This window comes from Dipteris shenzhenensis, chromosome 33 (assembly GCF_047967505.1).
Source record: "Dipteris shenzhenensis isolate YYH24624 ecotype China chromosome 33, Dip_SZ_1.0, whole genome shotgun sequence".
In the NCBI taxonomy this organism is placed as follows: Eukaryota; Viridiplantae; Streptophyta; class Polypodiopsida; order Gleicheniales; family Dipteridaceae; genus Dipteris; species Dipteris shenzhenensis.
The window spans coordinates 5,761,078-5,782,920 of record NC_141628.1 but is presented as its reverse complement, the minus strand read 5'-3'; the positions used below and the strand labels follow the sequence as shown (position 1 = coordinate 5,782,920).

At 44.7% G+C, this 21,843-nt stretch overlaps 1 protein-coding gene across 2 annotated transcripts in view; it reads right to left on the bottom strand.

Moving 5' to 3' along the window:
• Window positions 1-21,843, bottom strand: part of LOC147879583 (protein ENHANCED DISEASE RESISTANCE 2-like) — a 40,503-nt gene that overhangs the window by 5,288 nt on the left and 13,372 nt on the right. For both annotated transcript variants that reach the window (XR_015540640.1, XM_087371578.1), the window contains exons 7-21: window positions 12,249-12,377; window positions 12,112-12,146; window positions 11,857-11,960; window positions 11,644-11,739; window positions 11,087-11,151; window positions 10,925-10,996; window positions 10,668-10,832; window positions 10,327-10,562; window positions 9,044-9,110; window positions 8,770-8,945; window positions 8,472-8,573; window positions 7,743-7,790; window positions 7,501-7,644; window positions 7,302-7,397; window positions 7,021-7,122 (exon numbers count right to left, since the gene is read on the bottom strand). Coding sequence is in view for 1 of the 2 variants with exons in the window: in XM_087371578.1 (XP_087227704.1) it covers window positions 7,021-7,122; window positions 7,302-7,397; window positions 7,501-7,644; window positions 7,743-7,790; window positions 8,472-8,573; window positions 8,770-8,945; window positions 9,044-9,110; window positions 10,327-10,562; window positions 10,668-10,832; window positions 10,925-10,996; window positions 11,087-11,151; window positions 11,644-11,739; window positions 11,857-11,960; window positions 12,112-12,146; window positions 12,249-12,377 (1,637 nt within the window). In the remaining variant the exon portion in view is untranslated. The remainder of the gene's footprint in view (window positions 1-7,020; window positions 7,123-7,301; window positions 7,398-7,500; window positions 7,645-7,742; window positions 7,791-8,471; window positions 8,574-8,769; window positions 8,946-9,043; window positions 9,111-10,326; window positions 10,563-10,667; window positions 10,833-10,924; window positions 10,997-11,086; window positions 11,152-11,643; window positions 11,740-11,856; window positions 11,961-12,111; window positions 12,147-12,248; window positions 12,378-21,843) is intronic.

Sequence of the window (21,843 nt, the reverse complement as noted above, 5' to 3'; positions counted from 1 at the left end):
AAAAGAAAAGGAGCAAGGAACATCCCTGACGGACTGATCCAGAAATATGAAATCTCTCACCCCTTACCCCACCAATATGCACCTAGCTGTGGGTTGTTGATCTGTACAAAGAGGAAACACCTCTGATCCAAGCATCTGTAAAGCCAAAACGTAGAAGGGTGCCCTCCAAAATCTCCCAATCTACTCTATCATAAGCTTTCTCAAAATCCAAGAGTAGAATGGCTAGATTCTAGCCGATCTGCATGGCCCACTCTGAAGCTTCCCAAAAGAAGAAGATGTTATCAAAAATGCTTCTGCCATGCACAAAATCTCGTCTGAGTGTCATGAATAAGATCTGGGAGCATGCAAAATAAATCCAATGCTATCTTGAAAGATAGTGAGCGCCTGTGGTATGGCATCCAAGTAAACTGCAGTATCATCTGCCAACTCACTGTCAAGTGAGCTAGCTCCTCTTCCTGTCTGATGGGAAGTCTCAGCCCAAAGATGTCAGCTTGAGATCTAATATAGATACTCATAGCTTCTACCACGAATAAAAAAAGAAAAGGAGCAAGGAACATCCCTGACGGACTAATCCAGAAATATGAAATCTCTCACCCCTTACCCCACCAATATGCACCTAGCTGTGGGTTGTTGATCTGTACAAAGAGGAAACACCTCTGATCCAAGCATCTGTAAAGCCAAAACGTAGAAGGGTGCCCTCCAAAATCTCCCAATCTACTCTATCATAAGCTTTCTCAAAATCCAAGAGTAGAATGGCTAGATTCTAGCCGATCTACATGGCCCACTCTGAAGCTTCCCAAAAGAAGAAGATGTTATCAAAAATGCTTCTGCCATGCATAAAATCTCGTCTGAGTGTCATGAATAAGATCTGGGAGAAGGGGCTGCAATCAAAGGCTGATTGCCTTGGCTAGAATTTGGCTGGCGCACCCCTCTAAACTGCTGCGTGGAGGAAATAACCAAGCCAACCTAGCAACCCAGATATCTGGCTGGCGCACCCCTCTAAACTCAAGTGAACCTATGTCAAGCCCCCAATCTGGAGTGTCCTCGTCACTGATCCAAAAGCCATTGGATTTATGCCAATTTATCTATGCCCCCGCCGCCATGCAAAATAAATCCAATGCTGTCTTGAAAGAAATGAGCGTCTGTGGTGTGGCATCCAAGTAAACTGCAGTGTCATCTGCCAACTCACTGTCAAGTGAGCTAGCTCCTCTTCTTGTCTGATGGGAAGTCTCAGCCCAAAGATGTCAGCTTGAGATCTAATATAGATACTCATAGCTTATGCCACGAAAAAAAAAAGAAAAGGAGCAAGGGACATCCCTGACGGACTGATCTAGAAATATGAAATCTCTCACCCCTTACCCCACCAATAAGCACCTAGCTGTGGGTTGTTGATCTATACAAAGAGGAAACACCTCTGATCCAAGCATCTGTAAAGCCAAAACGTAGAAGGGTGCCCTCCAAAATCTCCCAATCTACTCTATCATAAGCTTTCTCAAAATCCAAGAGTAGAATGGCTAGATTCTGGCGATCTGCATGGCCCACTCTGAAGCTTCCCCAAAGAAGAAGATGTTATCAAAAATGCTTCTGCCATGCACAAATCTCGTCTGAGTGTCCTGAATAAGATCTCGGAGAAGGGGCTGCAATCAAAGGCTGATTGCCTTGGCTAGAATCTTGTAACATGCCCCCAAAAGTCTGATAGGCCTCCACTGGGACACTAAATTTATGCAACTCCCTTTCAGGATAAGGAGGATGAGACCCTCTGTGAGCGACCCGGGCATCTCGCCAGAGTCTCAAATGCCCTGTAGGGCTGATGTAATGCAATGAAGAAAGAAGGGGTGAGGCCATCCAAACCTGGACACTTGCCCTTGTGAAGGGCTGAAAGTGCAGTCCTGAACTCTGTGTTGGTGAAAGGTGCATCAAGCAAAACATGCATATCCAGTTTCACCAACATAGGGATGCTCTGTCAAATAACCTGTCTAGCATCCTCTCTATCCTGTGTGTCAGGGCTGCAATCAAAGGCTGATTGCCTTGGCTAGAATCTTGTAACATGCCCCCAAAAGTGTGATAGGCCTGATAGGCCTCCACTGGGACACTAAATTTATGCAACCCCCTTTCGGGATAAGGTGGATGAGACCCTCTGTGAGCGACCCGGGCATCTTGCCAAAGTCCCAAATGCCCTGCTGGGCTGATGTAATGCAATGAAGAAAGAAGGGGTAAGGCCATCCGAACCTGGGCACTTGCCCTTGTGAAGGGCTGAAAGTGCAGTCCTGAACTCTGTGTTGGTAAAAGGTGCATCAAGCAAAACATGCATATCCGGTTTCACCAACATAGGGATGCTCTGTCAAATATCATGTCTAGCATCCATCCTCTCTATCCTGTGTGTCAGGATCTGCAGTAAGAAGGGCGGCATAGAAATCTGAAGCTATGCGCATGACGTCATCTGGATCCGTCTATAAACCGTGTGAGTCAATAAGCTGGGATACACACTCTCTACTATGTCTAGGGCCAAGAGTAGAGTAAAAGTGTTTATTGACTCTGCCACCCATCTGTATCCAGAAGGACTCCCGTGCATGAAAGGCATACTCTGCTCTTTGATCAAGCAATGTCTGCTGATGAGCCCTTGCTGCAGCAAAGCGCTCCTGAATCCAAGCATCTTAAGGCCGTTTTTGCTCTTCCCTCTATAAAGCTATCAACTGTTGGCGAATACCAATCTCACATCTGAGATTATCTCGTCTCCTGGTACTAGCAACTGAGTGGTAAAAGTCGCTAATACCAAAAAGGACAGCCACTACATGTGATGGAGATGGTTGCAGTAAGAAGGGCGGCATAGAAATCTGAAGCTATGCGCATGACGTCGTCTGGATCTGTCTGTAAACCGTGTGAGTCAATAAGCCCCAATACACTCTCTACTATGTCTAGGGCCAAGAGTAGAGAAAAAGTGTTTATTGACTCTGCCACCCATCTATATCCAGAAGGACTCCCGTGCATGAAAGGCATACTCTACTCTTTGATCAAGCAATGTCTGCTGATGAGCCCTTGCTGCAGCAAGGCGCTCCTGAATCCAAGCATCTTAAGGCCGTTTCTGCTCTTCCCTCTGCAAAGCTGCCAACTGCAGGCGAATACCAATCTCACGTCTGAGAATATCTCATCTCCTGGTACTAGCAGCTGAGTGGTAAAAGTCGCTAATACCAAAAAAGACAGCCGCTACATGTGATGGAGATGGCTGCCCACCCTAGACATGAGAAACCCATATCTACAAGGCTGTCTCAATAAGGTCCTCCTTAGTATACAAGGCATCTGGAATCATGATGCTGGCAGATCGGCCTCTCAAGTGAGGCTCTGAGATAGCTAGCACAACAGGAAAGTGGTCTGAAGTGGAACCCCGGCAACAATGCATACCGATCCACCTCTATCTAGTGCCCAATCATCTACGTAGAATCTGTCAATGCATGCATGAATAGGCATCTGCTGCCTCAAGAGAACAGGAGGGACTGTGGTTGAATAAGAAAGGCATCGTCTAACCAAGTAGACGATGCATAATGAATCCAAGCATCTTAAGGCCGTTTCTGCTCTTCCCTCTGCAAAGCTGCCAACTGCAGGCGAATACCAATCTCACGTCTGAGAATATCTCGTCTCCTGGTACTAGCAGCTGAGTGGTAAAAGTCGCTAATACCAAAAAAGACAGCCGCTACATGTGATGGAGATGGCTGCCCACCCTGGACATGAGAAACCCATATCTACAAGGCTGTCTCGATAAGGTCCTCCTTAGTATACAAGGCATCTAGAATCATGATGCTGGCAGATCGGCCTCTCAAGTGAGGCTCTGAGATAGCTAGCACAACAGGAAAGTGGTCTGAAGTGAAACCCCGGCAACAATGCATACCGATCCACCTCTATCTAGTGCCCAATCATCTACGTAGAATCTGTCAATGCATGCATGAATAGGCATCTGCTGCCTCAAGAGAACAGGAGGGACTGTGGTTGAATAAGAAAGGCATCGTCTAACCAAGTAGACGATGCATAATGACAGTAGTGAAAAAAGGAAGGCATTCCAAGTTGCTCTCTCCAAAGATTGAAGTCCTCCTCTGCAATGGGGGCCCAGGAGAGCAAATCCTTCCACATAATGACACGTTCCCCTCTAATATTGGAGGCATACAGGTTGAGAAAACCAACCTTAAGTCCTCCAATCATGAGAATAATCCACTGAGCCCTAGAGGTGATAATGACTCTGTGTCCAACAACTAAGGAGAGAACCGACTGTGAAACTGAAATAGAAGTTCCTCCCCTTGTGCCCCCAACGCAGGCAACCAAAACATATGGCCAGAAAGCAACTTGCCTGACTTGGCACAATCCTTAGAATCCAATTTGTGCTCCTGAATAGATAAGACATCAATGGAACCCCCAGTAACACCTGGATGAAGCTGAACCCGAATCAGTTGTCTGCGACGGCAATAAGGGACGCCACCTAATGGAGAACCGACTGTGAAACTGAAATAGAAGTTCCTCCCCTAGTGCCCAAGGCAGGCGATCAAAACATATGGCCAGAAAGCAACTTGCCTGACTTGGCACAATCCCTAGAATCCAGTTTGTGCTCTTGAATAAATAAGACATCAATGGAACCCCCAGTAACACTTGGATGAAGCTGATCCCGAATCAACTATCTGCGCGGCAATGAGGGACGCCACCTAGGCCTTGTATGTTCCAGCTAACAATCCTCATCAACGGGAGGGAGCATGTAGAATGGAATACCTTACCCGACCTAGTGGCAGAAACAAACCCCTCAACAGAGGAAGACAATGAGGGACGCCACCTAGTGGAGAACCGACTATGAAACTCAAATAGAAGTTCCTCCCCTAGTGCCCAAGGTAGGCGACCAAAACGTATGGCCAGAAAGCAACCTGCTTAACTTGGCACAATCCCTAGAATCCAATTTGTGCTCCTGAATAAATAAGACATCAATGGAACCCCCAGTAACACCTGTATGAAGCTGATCCCGAATCAGCTGTCTGCGGCGCCGATGAGGGATGCCACCTAGGCCTTGTATGTTCCAGCTAACAATCCTAATGAACGGGAGGGAGGATGTAGAATGACCTTACCCGACCTAGTGGCGGAAACAAATCCCTCAACAAGGGAAGACCTCCTGCTCGAGGAGCGAGGAGTGGAACCAAGTGGCGAAAAATCAAGTGGCAGAAAAAGCCCTGCCACTTGACGAAGAAGTCGTGTCAGTAGGAAACCCAATCACTAGCTCACCAAAAGTAGAGGGCACAAACTCCTCCTCTGGGAAATCTCAAGCATCTGCCAGAGCTGAAAATGAGTTCCTGTGAATCAGCCCAGACACCGAAGTGCGAAGGATCCCTTCTGAGGGAAGAGGATCAATAGTGTATCCCCCCCTATCCAAGGGAGGAAGTGAGGACTACTCCAGACAACCCTGTGTCTGAACGGCCGCATAGACCTCTCCTGCCTGCAGGGGGAGAGGGTCTAACATTGAACCAGATAAAGGGGGGACCCGCTAGGTCTAGGGGAGAAGCAGAAGCGTCTCGGACTGTGTGAGGTGAGACAGGAGGGACAGCCCGAACTGAAGCAGAGTCAACTAATGCATCCTCGTGAACTAAAGGTGGAATCTGCACACGAACCGGAACATGTTCAGACAATGAATACAATGTAATATACATAGCACATATGAGACAATGTAATAAAGGTCAGCACATAGGGCCTAAGGATAAGCCCACTAGGGCTTGTACACGATATAGTTTACAAAAACTTCTTCCATTTACCTTCTGTCAATTGGCCCCTGAGCTGCTGAGATTGAAGGGCACTGCCACTCTTGTCAACACATTGGAAGGTCTTGGAGAGCGCTTCACCCCAAGTTTAGTTCGTGTTTGCAGCAGCAGCATGACCTTTGGTGGTCCCGTTTAACCGCGACAGTGTTTGGCAGCTTCTCCCTTCAAGACACCTTTGATAGCTCGAACGCCACTAGTCACTCCCTCAGGTCCTATGGGTGTGGGAGGAGGGCGGCTAGGTCTGATTTTAGATAGAAGCAAGTTTGAGCCCTCCACGACAAATTGAACCTTTGACACACCATCCATGAGGACCAGATGTTTCAGTAAAATGCCAACATACATGCCAATAGAGAGTAGTTAATCCCTGTACTCTGTAATTGTAGAAACTCCAAACTGTATGTGATGCTCGGTCTCCGTGTCACTCAGTATGAAGCTATGGCCTCAGAGTTGTCATATGTAGAGGAAAGCCGAACAAATACAACCTACAACTGCCTTGTCTTGCAAAGCATGTGTAACCTGGTGTTTGTCCTTCAAGGAGAAAGAGGTGGGTGGCAACAACTCTACCAAAAAGATAAGTGAGCATAAAATTTGCATTTTTGAGACCCAAAACTACAAACTGAATTTTTGAAACTTACCCCTTTTTTTTGAAACGTTTTGGAACGTTTTGATACAGTTCATGTTTCTAAGTATTGAAACCTTTCTTTGAACTATGTCCACCAATGATAAATCATGTACATTAGTAGCAATAACTTGCTTCTATGAGCATATCTCGTCACTGCGATTGGAAATTTGCTACAAATGCACCAATCCTATTGAAAAGCAATATTCTTACTCCCTGTCACTTCCCAGTCCTAAAATTCAAATGCATGCCCTCAACTCTTTGAGAGTCCTCAGTCACCCTATCCCCGCAGGGATGTAGCAAACTTTACTCTCAACCTGTTTGTAATACATCCTTAGAGACACACTTTTAACCAATATTCCTGCAGCTCTTCTTTCAACTAGACCAATGGACAAATTGTGGAACCACCTTACCTGGGCAAAGCCTTGCCTTATCACCACATGTTTATTATGTAGGACAGCCCTACTTGGCAAACTGTCCCTTTTTCAAACAGCTTTAGTGAATTTAGGTTTAAAAGGCCAGTCTTGTTATGAGTAGCTGCTTTCAGTTCAAAAAGAGAGGAACAGTTGAGATACAAAAACAGATCATTCCAGCAAGGCGCTTTGAAAGCAATGGTAATACCTCAATTAATAATCCAAAATCAATCACAACGCTTGTAGCATATCCCAAAACCAAGCCACATACGCTGCGTGCTACAGAAGAGGAGCCCACATCCACATCTATCTGCAAAAAATCCATTCCAACTAGAAAATAAGCAACAATGGTTAATGGCACTAAAGTACCTCGAGAGAGAAACCAGGTAAAGTACAAGTTTCTATCTGCTCAAATCTATGTTCCCCTCTATACTGCCAATCCTCACTTCTAGAATTGGCAGCCCTACTTTCTATGTACAAGAAACTGACCTCCAGAAAATTATCTTCACTAAAATATTTGCAAGTTAAAGCTCTGCCAAGCAAGCAAGCTTTGGTTCCAACAGCACGCTTCACCACCCAATATCCCTGCAATGATGAGATAGATTTAGCTGACGTCCAGTTGTATAAACTTCCTATACCAGTTATACAAAAGTCATATAGCTTAAATTTTTAGGCAGCTACGCCTTACCTCAACTATTCTGGGGATAAGCTTCAGTCGAGAGTTCCTATATGTGTCATCTCCCGTAACGAATTTATGAATCAAAGAGCCAGGCCTTATGGGTCTATCTGCTCCGTAATAGAATACTAAACTGTAGTTTGGTTTGGAAGGAATCTGCAACAAATATACGGCTAGTTAGCACCAATGTCAACCAACAAATTCCAAATCAAACCCAATTATCTAAAAGACTTCAAGAACCATGGGTACTTTACCTGGAGATTAACAACTAAGACAAATGGTAATTTCTTCACTTCAGCAGTCTGTGAACATGACGATTTACCCAATCAGGATTTCAGAATAATCCCCCATCCCTCCCTCCCTCTCTCTGTGTGCGCTTGCATGGGGGTGTGCACACGGAGGAATATGCATAGCACTTAAAATGTGAGGAATGAAGATAGCACAGAAACTTTTGGTAAGGAAACTTATGCCAGATACGCATAGACCACCCTACCTCTCAGGTATAAAGTTCTCCTACACACCATTTAAGTTGAATTTCTACTGCAGAGGGGAGAAAGTAAGGCAGAGTATGAAATCCTCTTACGAAGGTCCTCTGTAGTACAGTAGAGGAATAATTTTCAGGTGACTGTCATGGTTCACTTGGTGGCCTCTAAACTCACTTTATGAATTTCTCACCCACCTGCTTGCTATTTCTACTTGCACGGTGACTGTCATAGTTCACTTGGTGGCCTCTAAAACTACTTTATCAATTTCTCACCCACCCGTTTGCTATTTCTACTTACACCAGGCCCTTCTATATCCGTTGGCAAAGAAAGGGGGAATTTTGACTGAACTTTCTACCAAAGTACATGTTTGGGTTTGGTAAAATGCTAAAAAATTGTGTTCCTACATTCTTTTTACAATTAAATAGGTTGCAGAGAGCTAGAGAGCTGGTACATGTCTTGATCAAATATTGATGTTAAAGCAACAGTAGCATTCCTAACCTTCACCAAGCAACGTGGGTGTCGAGCAACCAAATCAATCCTTTTTTCATGCCTCAGCCAATCAACTCCAAGTAGTTTTAGGAGGGGATCTCCTCCTGGTACCTGTAGAGGCATGCAGTAAATGAAATAATAAACTGGAGCACGTCCATGCAGTAAATACATCAGAAGATTTGTTTGAGGTAGGAAATAAAGTGGAGCACGTCCATCCCAGATTCCAAATGTAGAAGTGACAAATCTACTAACAGACACGTGTTTTCACTCCTCTCTTCAAAGCAACCAAAGCAGAAAGGCGCTTGACCTTGATAAAATCTCGAATGTATGTTCGCCCACGAACCATGAAACCCGCTCCTCCAGGATCGCTCCAGCAGTCAGAATCGTCATCACAATTCCTCGGCCTCAAAGAGCCTTTGCACAGTTTCACATCAATGTTCACAGACTCTGCATTTAATAAAAGCTCCCCATTCTCCTCACGGCCTGAAATTATCCACACAGAATCAGTGAGAAGCAGGAGAAAACACAAAATATGGCAAAGATTGATATCAGCCAACAAACATTAAATGAAAATAACTCACATGGTGGCCTCTTACTAGGCAGACCTAACCTCACACTCCAAGATGAGCTTTTATTTGTAGCTGTTCCCTGTTACCACAAAATAAATCATCAACATCAACATCAACCTCTCTCTTTCTCTCTCTCTCTCTCTCACACAGATGTAGAGCCTACACACACATCAGAGAAAGTTATGGGGACAGCAGAGATCATCTGAACCTCAACCTCTCTCTCTCTCTCTCTCTCTCTCTCTCAGATGTAGAGCCTACACACACATCAGAGAGAGTTATGGGGACAGCAGAGATCATCTGAACCTCTCTCTCTCTCTCTCTCTCTCTCTCTCTCTCTCTCACAGATGTAGAGCCTACACACACATCAGAGAAAGTTATGGGGACAGCAGAGATCATCTGAACCTCTCTCTCTCTCTCTCTCTCTCTCTCTCTCTCAGGTGTAGAGCCTACGCACACATCAGACAAAGTTAAAGAGAGAGCGGAGATAATCTGAAAAATCTGCTGGAGCAGCCATTCTGGAATACTGCAACAAGATACTAGGACTAGCACACAAGCTAGCCCAACAAGTACTCGATACATGACAAGTTTGTAATATTTTCTCTCACTAGATGTATGATACCACGATTAGTTGATAATGATCGCCTTTCTCTCTCTCTCTCTCTCTCATGATCGCCTCTACACACACACATGCATGCATGCATGCATACATACATACATACATACATACATATGTGGCTATAATAGTTCCATCTTCAAACAATGCTACCAAAATGGACACCTCACGTTCTTCTTTGGTTGCCCAAGCTCGTGTGGTTGAGGATCACTACAGTATATGAACATCTCACTACATAGAAAGGCATAATGCCAACAAGAAGCCAAGTAGTATCCTAGCATGGTCATACAAGAGAGCTTTTTCACAATCCAATAGAGCGTATCTTTTTTAAAAGCAACCACAGCATATAGAATGAGAAGCTCAGCAGAATTGAGGATCACAACAGAATATGACCCACTTATACATTACCAACCTACACCACAAGCTAATGAAACCATATCATAGTACATGATGTCGGCTGAAGGGACACAAAACAAAAAACCAGATCACAAAAGCAGCAATAACTAAATCAAAACATGGTGGACTAGGATCAAGTTGACTACTGAAAGAGAGAAAAATTTACATCCTTGAAAGGAGAGGAAAATTGTTTAACATTAGTTTTTTACAAAACTTGCTTTGAGGGCAAACAAATCAATGTAAATAAGATGACAGATGACCAAAAGAAGAAAGACTAGAAACAAACCTTACGACTCCGTATGAGTGGCTCTTCAAAGTCCTGATCCTCTTCCCCAGACGAATCCTCTAGAGCAATAGCATCATAAAATTGCTCATTTATATCTGGAGCCTCTGTTTCTTCCTGTGAGGGTTGCAAGGGCACCTCCCCTTCCTTTGGAAATGCTACACCTGGATGTCGATGCGATTGCAAGTGCTCTCCATTGTCACCAGCTTCATTGATTGCTGCAAATAACTCCCTCAATCCTGACATACACAAGAAAATTCATGAATTCATTGTACGAATTGCACTTTGAAAAAATGTTCCAAGAGTATTAAAAACCATGAAGGTGTAATTGCAGAAAACTGTACCTGCTGTCCTACACAACAAATAGTAAGGTATACTCTTTTCGAACTTAAGAGGGAATAGTTTCTTCCATAATTTGCATCCCACAAGCTTGATCTCCATTATTTGAGTGACCAGAGACCTTGCCGTGCCACATCTTGGAGGAAGCGGGGTAATTTCCCAGACAGTGGCTGCATTTACAAATTAGAAATACGTGTTATCAAGCAATATACTCCTCAGAGCGAAATCATAAGTCAAAATCAAAACAGGAGAAGGTACACACGATTTAACTTTATACGCCAACGATCGAATCGGGAAGGACACTTCTTATGAATGGCTGAATCTTCAGTGATAGCTGCCAAGTTTTCAAGCAAAAAAATCAAAAAACAAAACCAAAGCAGCTCTGTTTCCATGTGGAATCTAGGATACAAAGCACTATGCTTACAGTATGATCCATCTTGATCATGTCGCCAGCGGCGCAAAAATAAGAAATCGCGTTTTAAGCACCACCTGCAATGGGGGGAAATCCATGTTTCTTGAAAGGCATAAAAAAACACATTCTTAAAAATCTGTTCAAGCTGTGTACCAAACATGGACCACAAAACAAAAAGGACAAAGGTAGCATGATTGACCCTGACACAAGTGGGTTATTAACACAAGACCTGGAAGCCATAAAAGACATAATCAGAAATAATAAGACCCCTGTGTTTGCAGAGATACAAGTGATAAATTGTACAAGAGAGTTATTCTATGAAATCTTTGAGAATAGATTGAGTTGTTGGGAGTTCTCTGGAATTGACCAAGAGAAGAATTCTTTTCTATGACCTAGTGCAAGAACAGATACAATTGGAAACGCGGTGGAAATGAGAAACCAAAAGGAAAAACATTTTGGACAGGACTTTTAAATGCAAAGACAAGACAATATTCGATATTAGGCAAAGGGCCGTCAAATAAAACCACATCACTTGCATAATTCAATATCGAGATAGAGTAAAGGCAGACCTCCTGTGAAAGCTTGGATCATAAACCCCATGGAGTATATCAGAATGGCCATCAATATCCTCTATGAGGACCAAATCGCCGGTTAAGGTGTCCCATCTAGGATAACAGAACATTATAAATTAGATGTATTCCATTGCTACTCATGCATGAGACTGTTGTGAGACTCACACATGTAATAATGTTGTATAGAAATCAAGGGCAATGTGCACATACTGGTGACGTTGGCTCTGGTCTAAAGTCATTATCATATCAAAAATTTGATCTGGAGTAGCCTCTACCACACCCACAGATTTCATAAATCTACAACTTTCATTCACCTGCACATATACAAGGCTATCAGACAAAGAAGCAGTAATACAAACTCTTGGAAGTGCTTAAATAACAAATATCAATTTAGTGCTGATACAACAAACAATTATGACAGAAAGCTACAAGAGTTGTGTGCACTAGGAAAAGGACATTCTATACCTTCGAATTAGAGACGTCTTCAAAAATCCGTAAACCTGTACAGATCAATACAGGGCACACAGTCAATTCCCAAGCCTCTGCCTTCAATAGTTCCCCATTGCCAAAAGCTTACAGACAAATTAGGCATGCACAATTACCATTCACAGTAAGGATGCACTTCCAATCTTCCTGCTCAATAGCATCATTTTCATGATGTTTGAAATAATCATCACCATCATCTGGATCTTGTGCCACCATTGAAGGACGCCACAATAATGACTCTGGGCCTGATTTCATAATACAAAAGATAAATTTAGCACCTATCAACAAACTTCAAGACCATAATCAATTTGACACTTGTACCAACCCTCTCGTCTATGTCTCTTTCCCAATGTCACAATGATTTGTCATTGCCTACTAACTCGCATCCTAATGCTAGATGAGTACGCCTACCTCTCCTTTTGCCAACAATCCCCTCCCCCCCCCCGCCCTATGTCTCTTTCCCAATGTCATAATGATTGTCAAATTTCATGAAGGCCTTTGTCATTGCCTACTCACTCGCACCCTAATGCTAGATGAGCACACCTACCTCTCCTTTTGCCAACAATCCCCTCCCCCCCCACATAAATTCTCTCTCTCTCTCTCTCTCTCTCTCTCTCTCTCTCTCCACCCCTCCATCCCCAATGTCATAATGATTGTCAAATTTCATGACGGCCTTTGTCATTGCCTACTCACTCGCACCCTAATGCTAAATGAGCACACCTACCTCTCCTTTTGCCAACAATCCCCTCCCCCCCCATGTAAATTCTCTCTCTCTCTCTCTCTCTCTCTCCACCCCTCCATCCCCACCATCATTGCAAGATGTCGACGCCAAGCAGCCCTCTCTCTCTCTCTCTCTCTCTCCACCCCTCCATCCCCAATGTCATAATGATTGTCAAATTTCATGAAGGCCTTTGTCATTGCCTACTCACTCACACCCTAATGCTAAATGAGCACACCTACCTCTCCTTTTGCCAACAATCCCCTCCCCCCCCACGTAAATTCTCTCTCTCTCTCTCTCTCTCTCTCTCTCTCTCTCTCTCTCTCTCCACCCCTCCATCCCCACCATCATTGCAAGATGTCGACGCCAAGCAGCCTCATGTCACCCACAAATACATCCTACATGATGAGTCAAAGCTTCTCGTTCATGTCACTTCCTAGTTTCTTTTCATCAATAATTTTCTATAGGTGTGATGGATACCCACTGTTCCTCCAATGGAGACGCATTGCACTGTCATGTTGTTTTCGGTTTCCTTGCTCTCATAGAGCTTTTTTGGAAGACCAAAACCGGTAATAAATCTTTATTTACACTCTCTGTGCATTTTACCAAGCCCCCAGCCAAGTTCACCAAAAGACAAGTGGCATAGGTGTGCATCACCAGTGAGATTGTGCAACACTGTTTTCATACACTCTTTCAATGCAAAGTAGAGGTCCAAACTCATCCTCTTAAAACGCAACACAGTGTGCAGTTTCAATCCCATGATAGTCACTCATAAGGTTGAAAACCATAAACTCTATCATGCATAGACTAGCTACCATGACATCCCCACTGGTGTTATCAGCGCCCAATGGTGGGTGTAGACCATAGTATAAACATATGCTCTCACACACCCACACATACTTGAGCATCCATTTATACAAGGTCTTTCTACTGAGTTTTTGTCGGCACTCCAGAGGTGAAGGGCATAGGTGTGTGAAACTGGCATAGGTGTGTGTGTAACCAGTTAACACTATTACATTAACAATTCAGCAAAAGTATAACCAGCAGATTGGGAGCTAGACTGCCCCTGCACCAAGACAAAGACACAGATCGGCCCCAAACCTTGGCGCGCCTTTCGGTATTTCTTTAATTAAGTGAGAGGCCCTGAAATCCAAGCGATACATTCCTTCTTACAACTGGGGCATTCCACATCCCAGTGGGCATCCACATACCTTACATAGCCTTTATTGTTCACTGCTCTCACCACTCCTAGCAGTAGGTCTCCATCCCTAGTCCAAGAAGCTTGCACACAGACCGAAACTGTCACTAGTAACCACACTTGGCCATACAATCCACTATAGCTGTTACCAGTGCCCGATTAGCCATCTATCTGCTCAAAGCAGAAAGGGAAAGCATACACAAGCTTTCTCCTCTGACCAGGACTGCCATGACCAATAGTCTCACCCTATGGGTCGCAGATATCCTGATACATCAACTTGATTCCCATAACAGAACTGGCATCATAACACAGCAACACTATGGCAATCACACATGTACCATCCCTCTCGGGGTTCCACGGATACTTCCCATTCCAAGCATGGATTTCCAGACCCTTGCTACTGCATCTAACCTGAGAGCGTTTACTGCTAGCCCAAACAAGGCCACACGCTCCCCAGACAATCACAAGTGTCCACTGACTCACTGGAATACCCACTGAACTGAACTGCCCACGATGATCAGAAGTACGAACAACCTCTGCAAGCATTCATTATGAATCACCCTGCCAACCAGGCCTTTCCAAACATAGCACACAAGCTGAGCAAGGATAAAGAGAAGTCAACCAGCTTACCCTGGTCACTCAAGGAGCATTCAAACGAGCTCTTACACAAGCTTGAGCAATTCAGCCCCCAATTATGCATTGCCATGTCTGTTAATCAGCTTAGCCTGCTCATACGACAGCAATGGCTGAGGGAAAAGGAAAGAAAGAGACAGTAGAACAAGAACAGCCCCTTCAGGAATTGATTCATGGCCTGTATACTCGGCCCTGTGAACAGCCAGGCCCTCAAGCATTGAAGCAGCCAGCCCTCAAACAATTCCTGCGCTGGCTGTGTTGAAAATGGGGAGAGGGTGAGAGACACTGAATCACAGGTTAGAGACAAGAGCTGAGGCACGAACTGATGTTGATAGATTGTGTAATCATAGCAAGTACATAGCCTCATTTATAGGCTGGGCAAGCCTTATCTTCCCACACAGACACCTCATAGATGAGGTCACACACAAGAGAATCTAGATCCTATAATCTAGGGGAGGAATCACATCTACCACATGAGGTGGCACAAGTGGCCTCAAGACTCTTCACACTCACACAACTGTAGGACACTCCTAGGACTCTAGGACCACACACACACACTAGGACTCCGATTCCAACAAACCCCCCTTCGGAGCTAGGGTGAGAAACACTGACATCATCCAGACTGTGCATCCTAGGCAATCTCAGAGGCTAACAGCTGAGCATAATTCAAAGGTTGAACCAAGCACTCTCATGGCTTAGGTGTCAACGTGATCAGAGACTCAAATCTGAGCATGGATGCATGACCAACTCATAGGTCTAGGGAGTACACCAACTCCTGGAACTCGGCCAAGCCTGATAAAGGAAAGACATAACAACCCCCCTGTCTCCTAACTGGGTACATGGAAATAAGTGGAGCCTTTTATAGGACAAGGCACACAAAATGACAAATTATTACATCATTTTAGGGAGACTACCCAAGGCAAAGTACCTAACACACATGACTCTAGAAAGCCCACTCTTCATCTATCTGCAGGCTTGTTCCTCAGGTCCAGAAGGTGTAGCTTCATCGTCTTCGTCCTTGCTCTGCTCCGCAACCAGATTGGCATGTTCTTTGGCTTGTACCTTTGCCATCTTCTTGAAGCAACGATCCTTTGGATGGCCAAGCTTCTGACAGTAATTACATTTAAGAGGTTTTCCTTTCTTCTTGGGCTTATTCTTGAGAAAGAATGCTTTGCCAGATTCAAAGGAAGATTCTGCTTTCTCTGTAAGCCTACGGTCCTCATCAATGAGATGAGCTACCATATCCTTAAAGCTCATATTGCGGCTGACTCTTAGGACAGCAAGGATCTCATTGTACTTGGAAATGTCTTCAATACTTGAGAGAAGCAACTTGATCATCAACTTCAACAATGGCTCGGATGGCAGATAATTGTTGGAGAATTGACCCAAGATTGCTCAAGTTTTCATTGAGGGTTTCAGTTTCCTTCATCTTGAGCTTGAAGAGTTTTTATTTGAGAAAGACTTTGGAATTATTGATCTTATTTCCAAACAAATTCTCTAATTTTTCCCAAACGTCATTTGCAGTCTTATCAAAATCCACATGATGGATAAGGTTGTCAGCTAAAGCTAGGCCAATGATAGCCATTGCTTTATCATTTTGGTTCTCCCACCAACTGATTCTAGCATCATCACTTTGGGGTTTTGGCTCCTTGCCATTGGTGATATTCCATATCCCTTCTCGCATAAGAAGAAACCGGAGTTTCGTCTGCCAAGTTGGGAAATTGCTCCCTGAGAATTTCTCGATGAACGATGAGTTTTTTATGCTATCCATTGGTGGGAAGGTCTTAGCTGTTATTAAAGCCAGTGTCTAAATCCCTTACAATATTTACTCAAATTTTGCAAAAAAAGCCCCAAATTTTACATGCCTGAGGCTTCAATTTTGGGTAAGGAAGTAAAATCAATGTATGTTTGCGAACAATAGATAGTACAAACAGAAAAGCCCCAATTTGTTGCAGAATAGTACCGGTTGTAGCAAGATCTAGACCGCAAGAGTGAACCCACGAACTGAAAGAGCAAATCTGCAATTTCTGCCTTCGTGCTGTTGCCTGAGAGAGATTTCAGATCGTGGACATGGATCCCAAAACAATAAGCGAAATGTTGTTGGAGAACCCCCACAACATTGTTAAAATGAACTCCGTGGTTGAACAGAAACGTATCATACACACGATCTGACGATGACGAAGACCCAGCTGATGATGTAGCATAATCAGGTCTTATATTTCAATACTCAGAACGATGATAGAATAGATAGAGAGTTTTTAGTCGGATTTTCCAAGCAGGCAAAGAACTTTGCTACAAATCATAGCGATGGCAAGGCAGCTAATTATATCTGACTGACACATGAATCTCTGCCGCATATTTAAGCCGTCAATATCGGTTCAAACCACCGCCAAACCTCCACAAAAAGCCTCGCGTTGCAGTCTTCAGTTGCTTCAGTTGCAGTCTTCAGCGACTGTAGCTTCTGCGTTGACGGAAGAACTTGAGAAGGTAATTTTTCTTGGAATAGCGTGAATTAGTCCGATAATCAGGCAGGCTCCGTCATGAGGATGAGCTTTCATCAACTAAGACAAGCGAGGCAAACGATCGCAAACGTATTTCAACAGGAAGAGAGGAGAGCTGAGAGGCAGCAGTAGCAATGGGCAGAATTGGAACGGCGTGCTAGTCAGCAATGTGGAGATGGCGACGTGCGAGTCGATGGCCACGACCAACTTCATGCTCGCCGCGTGACTTTTTGTCGCTTATCCAAGACACGTCTCCGGATCTATGCACCTTTCTCTTACATCTTGACGAGCAGTGGAGACATACGGCAATGTTATCGCAGAGACAAGGCTCAATCAGGGAAAACCCGCTCTGATACCAACTGTTGAATATGGGGAGAGGGTGAGAGACACTCAATCACAGGTTAGAGACAAGAGCTGAGGCACGAACTAATGTTGATAGATTGTGTAATCATAGCAAGTACATAGCCTCATTTATAGGCTGGGCAAGCCTTATCTTCCCACACAGACACCTCATAGATGAGGTCACACACAAGAGAATCTAGATCCTATAATCTAGGGAGGAATCACATCTACCATATGAGGTGGCACAAGTGGCCTCAAGACTCTTCACACACACACAACTGTAGGACACTCCTAGGACTCTAGGACCGGTCACACACACACACTAGGACTCCGATTCCAACAGGCTGATCTCTGTACCAACAGCCCACAGAGCTGCAAACGGACGCCCAGCGTCTTGTACAGACTCCCAAACAGCCACACAACAACCAAAACTGCTGTGTGCAGTCCCCGAGGCGTGCATCCAAAAAGCGTCGTCCAAAGTCTCCGTCGGCTCCCGTACATGAAAAACGTAAATTTCCAGCCCTTCCCTCCACATTGAACCTTGCTAAATGCATCCAAGGATGGGAAAATGCCACGTGCTATTCCCCCCTTCATTTGCCCCTTGCCCCCTCTACCTTTTTAAGACCCAACCAATGAATTTGCCCCTTGCCCCCTGTAGTGGGACCTTTTTTAGTCCCAACCAATGGCCAACTTTGGATCCTAAGGTTCTTTGCCCCCTCTTGGGCCCAAACCCCCCAAATACACCCCCAAGGCACAATTCGTGAGGGGTTCTAGCACATCAAGCAACCCTCCACCTCGCTCCTTGTTTTCCCAGGATCTTGCCCACGTGCAAGCCAACATGCATGCGCCAGAAATCATGCCCTCATGACATACCCCTCTCTTGAAACATTGCAAGCGTCATCAATTGCATTCTGAAATACATGTGAATACCATCATTAAAGCATGTAAACTCGCATAGCATATATGATTGTTCAGAGCCTAGAGTAGCAATCCATATACACTGCAAAAACCTCATAGTGATTAGCACACTGATCATAGAAGTCCCAAGGCAGATATACTGTCAACAAGCAGTACCTCAGGTGAAATATACAATGTCACCATGCGACCTCCATCCAGACATCTGAGCCTGTCTGTAACAAAGACAGAGAGATACTACCTCTCTCTTGAGCATCAAGCCATGCGCCAGAGCTACGCTCCGCTGAGCCTAACAGAGCCAATACCGAAGTTGGCTCAAGCTAAAAAGCTTCCAAGTAGAGCTGAAACAACTGAGGTGTATCTGGCAGATCACCCTCTTCCAACCACTTTGCATACAAACCAGAGAAACTTTACCTCTGACTTTCCTTCCCTTATGTGCCAATACCTACTTTAGAACTAATATATCATGAAGTTCCCCAATTCTGGCTACACACAAAAGAGACAGAGGTACTACCCCTCTCTTGAGCATCAAGCCATGCTCCAGACCTACGCTCTGCTGAGCCTAACAGAGCCAATACCGAAGTTGGCTCAAGCTAAAAAGCTTCCGAGTAGAGCTGAAACAACTGACGTGTATTTGCCAGATCACCCTCTTCCAACCACTTTGCATACAAACCAGAGAAACTTTACCTCTGACTTTCCTTCCCTTATGTGCCAATACCTACTTTAGAACTAATATATCATGAAGTTCCCCAATTCTGGCTACACACAGAAGGCATATCCTCTGTCACATCTATTGGAAAGATTTAAGAAGATTCACATTTCAAGCATTATGAATCCTTCAAAGATCTGGTAGCCTCAAACAGTAGCTACATCACTGATCTGCTAACATACAATGCAAATCCCTACAAAAGCATCCATCTCTTGTCACAAAGCTGGCCAAAGAAAGTCTACACTGCTTTCACTAAAGCATCAGTTACATCAATGCCCTGCACACTAAGCCCAAACTGCTTGTAACACCAGAGATGACTATGCATCTGAAGGAATCCATCTCTGAAAGTATAATGCAAATGCTGCTGTCCATCAGACAACTAATCCTAGAACCCTGCGGACTCCCCATCCACTGGATACTAGTCCTTCATTGCATCCAACTCAGGCTCAACGCATATGCTTCTCAGACAACCTAGTCTGAGTGAGGAAAATATCTCAAGGTCTGATGGTCTGTCTGTACAGTGAAATCAGCCCCTAGCAAGTAATGCTCCCACGCAGAAAGAGCTTGCCACAGCCATCCTCTGGATACTAGTCCTTCATTGCATCCAGCTCAGGCTCAACGCATATGCTTCTCAAACAACCTAGTCCGAGTGAGGAAAATATCTCAAGGTCTGATGGTCTGTCTGTACAGTGAAATCAGCCCCTAGCAAGTAATGCTCCTACACAGAAAGAGCAAGAGCCACAGCCAGCAACTCTCTCATATACTTGCAAATTTCTTTCAGCATCCTGCAACATTGTACTCTCGTAGGCAACAACCCGTGCATTTTACATGAGGATTGCGCCAATGCTATTCTCACATACATCAGTGGACAGCATAAGCCTGAGCAACATTGCCATTACCCATAGCAGGATTTGCTATACCAGCCCCAGTGCCCTGCATACCAAGCATGCTTACAAGAGCTCCCAAAATGCCATGCATTCCTAGCTGCATGGCAGTGTTTCCATTAATAACTCTCTGCATTCCGACTTGCATAACCCCAAGCATAAACCCTTGCATACCTTGCATTCCAAGCTGAAAACCAATAGGGTGATTTCCAAGCAATCCTTGACCATTCCCAGCTTGGCCAGCCACTGCTTGAAACATAGAACCACCATGAAAATATCCTGCAACCACTAAGGGATGCGGAATGACTAGCTGTCCTTGATTTGCATGCTGAGAACCATTGCCTTCGCCATGCAAATCAACACGAGGACCATGAAGAAACTGCTGCAATGGGGCCTGTCCATTTGGCACGACTATTGGCTGTCCATTCAATGGCATAGGTCCATAAGGCTGCCTATTGGCTTTCTGATCATCTTCAACAGATCAATTACAGCAAGCAATACTTACACTAGAGACAACCACAGCTTGACCTCCTTAAGGAAGATGGTGATGTCTCCTCACCAAAGCAACCACAGACTCACCCCCTTGAGAAAGTTGGTGATGTCCCAGCAACGAAACTATGAAACCAGCCTTCAATAAAATCAAAGGGTAGTAAAACTAACAAGTAGCCAGTTAACACTATTACATTAACAATTCAGCAAAAGTATAACCAGCAGATTGGGAGCTAGACTGCCCCTGCACCAAGACAAAGACACAGATCGGCCCCAAACCTTGGCGCCCCTTTCGGTATTTCTTCAATTAAGTGAGAGGCCCTGAAATCCAAGCTACATAAAGGATACATTCCTTCTTACAACTGGGACATTCCACATCCCAGTGGGCATCCACATACCCTGCATAGCCTAAAAAAAGAAGCGTGCTTCAGAGAGGAATGCATTGAGAAGATTTTGGAGAAGTTTCATCGCTGGAGAGTCCTCCAAAACTGAGAAAACCCAATCAACAAGCGCGTGGGCCCACTCGAAATTCAACAGAAAGCTGTAGCTTTGCAAGAGGAGAGGCCCAGGCGGCGGTAGAAGCAAAAAGGTCCAGAAAAAGCCGCAAATTCGACCAGCAAAAGAAGTGCTCAGCTCTGCCCGTTCTACCAAACGCACGCGTGCTTCAAGCACTCGAAATTCAACATAAAGCTGTAGCTTTGCAAGAGGAGAGGCCCAGGCGGCGGTAGTAGCAAAAAGGTCCAGAAAAAGCCGCAAATTCGACCAGCAAAAGAAGTGCTCAGCTCTGCCCGTTCTACCAAACGCACGCGTGCTTCAAAGAGGAATGCATTGAGAAGATTTTGGAGAAGTTTCATCGCCGGAGAGTCCTCCAAAACTCAGAAAACCCAATCAACTAGCGCGTGGGACCACTCGAATTCAACAAAAAGCTGTAGCTTTGCAAGAGGAGAGGCCCAGGAGGCGGTAGAAGCAAAAAGGTCCAGAAAAAGCCGTAAATTCGACCAGCAAAAGAAGTGCTCAGCTCTGCCCGTTCTACCAAACGCACGCGTGCTTCAAAGAGGAATGCATTGAGAAGATTTTGGAGAAGTTTCATCGCCGGAGAGTCCTCCAAAACTCAGAAAACCCAATCAACTAGCGCGTGGGACCACTCGAATTCAACAAAAAGCTGTAGCTTTGCAAGAGGAGAGGCCCAGGAGGCGGTAGAAGCAAAAAGGTCCAGAAAAAGCCACTTTTGCAAATTCGACCAGCAAAAGAAGTGCTCAGCTCTGCCCGTTCTACCAAACGCACGGAGGAAAAAGCATATCACTACGAAGGGGAGGCAGAGG